Source organism: Octopus bimaculoides, chromosome 29, assembly GCF_001194135.2.
Source record: "Octopus bimaculoides isolate UCB-OBI-ISO-001 chromosome 29, ASM119413v2, whole genome shotgun sequence".
Taxonomy (NCBI): domain Eukaryota; kingdom Metazoa; phylum Mollusca; class Cephalopoda; order Octopoda; family Octopodidae; genus Octopus; species Octopus bimaculoides.
The window spans coordinates 3,521,442-3,527,774 of NC_069009.1; the positions used below are offsets into that span (position 1 = coordinate 3,521,442).

Genomic DNA, 6,333 nt, shown 5'->3' on the forward strand with positions numbered 1-6,333 from the left:
GGGGGAAGAATTGAAATTTTTCAAAAATTTTTTTTCAGAATCGGAATCTCCATAGCCTAAAACGTGGGATTCCGTAAAAAAAATTAATTAATAAGGGGGGTGGGGAAAGGTTCAGATTACATATAGTCCACCTCTACCAAAGGATGTATTAGTATGACGCTCGGGAATACAGAAAGTCTTTAACGTTTCGAGCTATACACACACATCGAAAGAAAAAGAGAGAGATGGTGATACTTAGTGAGATGATGAGAGAGAGAGAGAGCTACATAAAAAGAGGGTGAGATACATAGAGAGAGAGAGGAATTGAGAAAAAGAGAGAGAGAGAGAAACTGTCGAAGGAAATACAATGGCTGAACAAGGGGAGACAACAAGCAGTCGCAGTCTCCATGTTTACAAGATGGGTTAATTTGGGACAAAAACTGGAACGGTTAAAACTATTACAGGGTTAATCCTCTATTGAATCCATTGTATGAAGGAAATAATAATAATAATAACAACAACAACAGCAACAATATATATTACATTCAGAGAGTGAAGATACCAGGCGGTGTCGGGCTGAAGAAGGAGAAAATTGGTAGATCTGCAAAAGGAAATTTGGGACAAACGAAATCGGGTGGTTAAAACTGTTAGAGGGTTAATAATCTATCATATTAAGGAGATAACATAAAACAAGAATAACGAGAACAATATATGTTACAGGCAGAGAGAAGATGTCAGGCGATGCGGCGTTGAAGAAGGAGAAAGGGCTACAATGTAGGAGCAATTTGGGACAAACTAAAACAGATGTCACTTGGAAGACACATAATACGGTATTATTCGGATAAATGAAATAATTATTTAGGACAAAATATAAAAAGAAAATGGTAATAATTATTTAGGACCAACCAAAAAAAATAAGCGAGTAATAATTAATTAGGAACGAACGAAAATTGGGCATTTTTCGGATAAACAAAATCGGGGTAATTTAGGACAAACTTAAAAAGAAGATAATGGGATGATTTGGGACAAACTAAATAAGCGATTGTCAGGCTGACACATAAATCGAGTATTTTTCGCATAAACAAAATAATTATTTAGGATAATTTTGAAGGAGGGGCGATAATTAATTAGAAGGCAAAAAAAAAAAAAATAGGATATCGTTTGGATAAAAATGAGATAATTTAGGATAAACTTAAAAAGAAGATATTGGGGGTGATTTGGGACAAAAAGTTGAAAATGTTACAAGGGTAGGTATGAGGTACTCGGGAGTCGATAACAACAAAATCAAAGTAAGAATGGTGCATTAGAACAACGGTTCTCAATCGGGGTCCATATGACCCTTGAGGGACCATAAGATTCTGTTGTTAAAATTTATATGTAATAGAATTGGTTATATACAAAATATTTCAACATTAATTTTATACAATTCTTAATAATATTTAATTATAAAAATATAATAGGGTTTTATTTAAGCATCAAACGGCTACGGGGGTCCAGCAGAGGTAAAATAGCAATCAAAAGGGTCCACAGGTAAAAACAAATGGTTTAGAAACAGCATTAGAAGAATCATCAGAGCATGAAAGAAAATGCCTTGTGATTGGTTTTTAATTACGACTGGATTTATTTAGTTATGGTCTAAGTTCAAATCACGCCGAAGCGAATTTAGCCTTTCAAACCCTCCGGGGGCCGGTTAATTCAATTAATGTACTAGTCAAGCATTGGTGTAGATTTAATGTTTCTATAAAGTATCCTAAATGTAAAATGATAATTAAAAGGTGAAGGGACATAGGTCTGGTTGAAAGGAAGTGAAGAATTTGGTGTAATTGAGAGGGGATCGGGTAATTTGGGAGAAACAAATAATGGAGTTAAGGGGACTGTAAACGCAATAAAAAGGGGAAAAGAAACAGAGGCAAGGATAGTGGAGATTTTGGGGGGACAGATATTTCTTGTGATATATCTGAGTTTTTGCATTTTTACTGAAAGTGAAGGAATATGAGACGAAAGAAGGGGCAATTTGGGATAGAAAGTGGGAGTAATTTGGAACAACACAAAAAATAATTTGAAACAAGGTGTAATTTGAAATAAAGGGATGGGGTAATTTGGGACAAAACAGAGGGTAATTTGGGACAAAATAGAGGGGTAGTTTGGAACAAATAAGGACGTAATTTGGGACGAAACAGCGTGGTAATATGGAACGAAAGAGATAATTTGAAATCAAAGAGAGGAGTAACGTAGGGCAAAAGGATGGAATAATATGGGATAAAAGAGATACTTTGAAACCAAAAAGAAGAGGGAATAATTTTGGACAAAAGGATGGGGTGATTTGGGACAAAAGGATGGGGTAATTTGGGACAAAGAAATTACAGTACGCAAAGCTTGATAATAAAAGAACAGGGAAAGCTTAAGTCAAGATGGATTGTTAACTATTTGTTTAATTACCTTTCGGTGACATCCTTATGAGAAGTCCCCGAATGGGACATACTGGCCAACTGATTTAGTTGCTGTCTTACCGAATGAGCCATTGCTACTGTTTTCGGTCTGGGATGGAAGATCAGTCAAGCTGCACTCTAGTGGCGAACAAGGAAAACGTTTCTTAGTCGAAGGTAGATAATTCATGCCGCATCAAGGGCAGATAATTTCTATCAGCAATAAAGACGGGAAGGGTTTCTTTGCGCGGTTGTCACAGTCTGCTAGAAATAGCGACCATATATCCCTCACATTTTGGTACAGTGCCAGATCCCTTATCCGAATTCCAGAAATTCGGGTAAATTACTGTGCCATATGCTGTACCCTGTTTTAGAAGTTGGTTAATTTGCAGGCATACTTCCACATGTGTGCCTCCTCGGACCTTGTTCCGTCAAAACTTCCAGAAAAATGGATATTTTTTAAGGAAATTTTCTGCAAATACACTTCAGATGGTCTAGATGGCAATTATTTCGAAATTTGTTGTGAAAACATTTTTCCGAGGGTGGGGAGAAGCGTTTCGGAAAATCCACGAGGCAGCTTTGTTTCCTCATAACTTTCAGAAAAAGGGGGTAATTTTTTTAATTAAATTTTCTAAAAATGCCTTTCAGTGTGTGTAGATTACGATTATATTGGAATTTAACAAAGTCTGCTATCAGTCTAGAGTTAGGAGTTAGGATAAGGAACAACGTGTCCCCACTATGCAGACCCTATGAAACGAAGAAATATGTACGGAACTTCATGCACCGCATGAAATTCTTTGGTTATGATCGAAAAGATAGGGTTCAGGCTGACTAAATCCTTGTGAGTGAATTTGGTAGACGGAAACTGAAAGAAGCCCGTCACACACACACACACACACATATATATAATATTTTTATTGAGCGTGGCCGTTGCCAGTACCGCCTGACTGGCTCCTGTAGGATTTTCGAGCGAGATCGTTGCCAGTGCCCCTGGACTGGCTTGTGCGGGTGGCACATAAAAGACACCATTTCGAGCGTGGCCGTTTTCGTGCGGGTGACACGTAAAAGCACCCACTACACTCTCTGAGTGGTTGGCGTTAGGAAGGGCATCCAGCTGTAGAAACTCTGCCAAATTAGACTGGAGCCTGGTGTTGCCATCCGGTTTCACCAGTCCTCAGTCAAATCGTCCAACCCATGCTAGCATGGAAAGCGGACGTTAAACGATGATGATGATGATGATGATGATGTGTGTTTGTGTCTGTTTGTCCCCACCACCATTGTTTGACAACCGATGTTGGTGTGTTTGCATCCCCATAACTTAGCTGTTCGGCAGAAATGGCTGATAGAATAAGCACCAGGTTTACAGGGAATAAGTCCAAGGGTCGATTTCTTCGACTAAAGGGTGGTGCTCCAGCATGGCAACCGTCAAACGACTGAAAGAAGTAAAAGAATACCAGAAGACCGTTTCTTACCACTAAACCGGGAAAGGTTCTTTGAATATGTACAATGTATTTTAAGGCTAAATAGTAATTCTGTTTACGTTTGTGTAACTAAACTATATAATCCAACCCTTGTGGGCAATAAAGAAATAAAAAACGTTAGCACACCGGATAAAATGCTTAGCAGTGAATTCCGCCGAGGTCGACTTTGCCTTTCATCCTTTCGGAGCCGAAAAATTAAGTACCAGTTACGCACTGGGGTCAATGTAATCAACTTAATCCGTTTATCTCTCCTTGTGTGTCTCCTCCATGTGTAACCCCTTGTGGGCAGTAAAGAAATAAGAAATGTTAGCACACCGGGCGAAATGCTTAGCGGTATTTTGTCTGTCTTTATGTTCCGAGTTCAAATTCCGCCGAGGTCGACTTTGCCTTTCATTCTTTCAGGGGTCAATAAATTAAGTACCAGTTGCGTACTGGGAACAATCTAATCGACTGGCCCCCTCCCCCAAAATTCCGGCCTTGTGCCTAGAGGAGAAAAGATTCATACATGACATCATACTATGGGCTTGGCAATTTATGGGAAAATGCTTATTTCTCTAATTTACTGACTACTTTCCATGCTGGCATGGGTAGGACGGTTTCACAAGGAACCAGTCTTTTTTCTTTCTTTTCTTTCCTTTTTCTAGGAGTTTTTTCTTTGTCTTTCTTTTTGTAAAATATATTCCTGTTCATATTTTGAATAAAATTTTTAACCTAAAAATAAAATCCTTGTGTATTCATACATGGCGTCATATTTATATGTTCTGCAATTTACAGAAAACGTTTTTGTCTTTAATTTGTGTGTGTGCATGTGTGTGTGTGTGTGTGTGTGTGTGGTGGGTTGTCAACATTGCCTTTGATCTGCAATAGAGAAATAAACAGACACACACACACGCAAACACATGCACATACACATATTCAAACACGCATGCTCTCTCTCTCTCTCTCTCTCTCTCTCTCACACACACACACACACACACACACACACACACACACATGCACATACATATACGCACATACATACCTATATTCACATACCTACATCCTATTTTTTATGCATTTATGATTTGCTTCTGTTCGTGTATTTTTTTTTTTTTTACAATCCGCACATTTCTTTTCATAAATTTTTTAGCGCTTGTTTTTCTTGTTACCTGAAATTTTCATACAAAAATACAAAAAGGGTGTATGTATGTACGTACGTGTATTTAGACATGTATGTGCATGTGTATGCGTTGTGTGTGTGTGTGTATTTTGCTATTCACCTCACTTGTGCAGATCAGAGACAATGTCGGTAACAAGCAACAAATGAAAAAATAATTTAAGAGAAATTTTTTTCCATAAATTCTCAAACATATAGATATGATATCACATACAAAAAAGTGAAAAAGTGCCACACCCTAACAGTTGAGGGAACCCGTGGAAGAGGTAGGCCCAGGAAGACCTGGGCTGAGGTGGTGAGGCAAGACCTTCGTACATTGGGCCTCACCGAGGCGATGACTACGGACCGAGACCTTTGGAAATGGGCTGTGCGTGAGAAGACCCGGCAAGCCAAGTAAGATCGTTGCCAGTGCCCCTGGACTGGTTCTTGTGCGGGTGGCACATGAGATGCACCATTTTGAGCGTGGCCGTTGCCAGTACCGCCTGACTGGCTCCTGTAGGATTTTCGAGCGAGATCGTTGCCAGTGCCCCTGGACTGGCTTGTGCGGGTGGCACATAAAAGACACCATTTCGAGCGTGGCCGTTTTCGTGCGGGTGACACGTAAAAGCACCCACTACACTCTCTGAGTGGTTGGCGTTAGGAAGGGCATCCAGCTGTAGAAACTCTGCCAAATCAGACTGGAGCCTGGTGTTGCCATCCGGTTTCACCAGTCCTCAGTCAAATCGTCCAACCCATGCTAGCATGGAAAGCGGACGTTAAACGATGATGATGATGATGATGATACAAACACTGAAAGACTTCGAAACTGGCAAGCTGGAGGGCTGTGCCGAGCACCATAGACAAGTTTAATATGGCTTCCATGACTGGTTTCCCTTCCTAATGCCATCCACTTTACTGAGTGTACTAGGTGTTATTTTTGTGGCACCAACACTAGTGAGGTTGCCAGGTAGCTTGCAAGACCAAAAAGAATAGAGAAAAAGGAGAAGCAAATGTTCGCACTACTAAGTGGAAATATTTGGGAAGGGAAGGTGGAGGTGGCTGGCTTTATGCTAAGTATTGAAAGGGCCAGCATAGGTGCCTGGACATAAAGGTCCCTATTTATATAGGCGTAGGAGTGGCTGTGTGGTAAGTAGCTTGATTACCAGCCACATGGTCCCGGGTTCAGTCCCACTGCGTGGCACCTTGGGCAAGTGTCTTCTACTATAGCCTCGGGCCGACCAAAGCCTTGCGAGTGGATTTGGTAGACGGAAACTGAAAGAAGCCCGTCGTATATATGTATATATATATATAT

General features: G+C 40.1%; 1 protein-coding gene across 1 annotated transcript in view; it reads right to left on the bottom strand.

The window, feature by feature from the left end:
• LOC106878970 (COP9 signalosome complex subunit 4) overlaps positions 1 to 2,578 on the bottom strand; it is a 25,983-nt gene extending 23,405 nt beyond the window's left edge. The window contains exon 1 of the mRNA XM_014928346.2: positions 2,419 to 2,578. Coding sequence (XP_014783832.1) covers positions 2,419 to 2,501 — 83 coding nt within the window. The 5' untranslated portion in view covers positions 2,502 to 2,578. The remainder of the gene's footprint in view (positions 1 to 2,418) is intronic.
• Between the last annotated feature and the right edge of the window lie 3,755 nt (positions 2,579 to 6,333).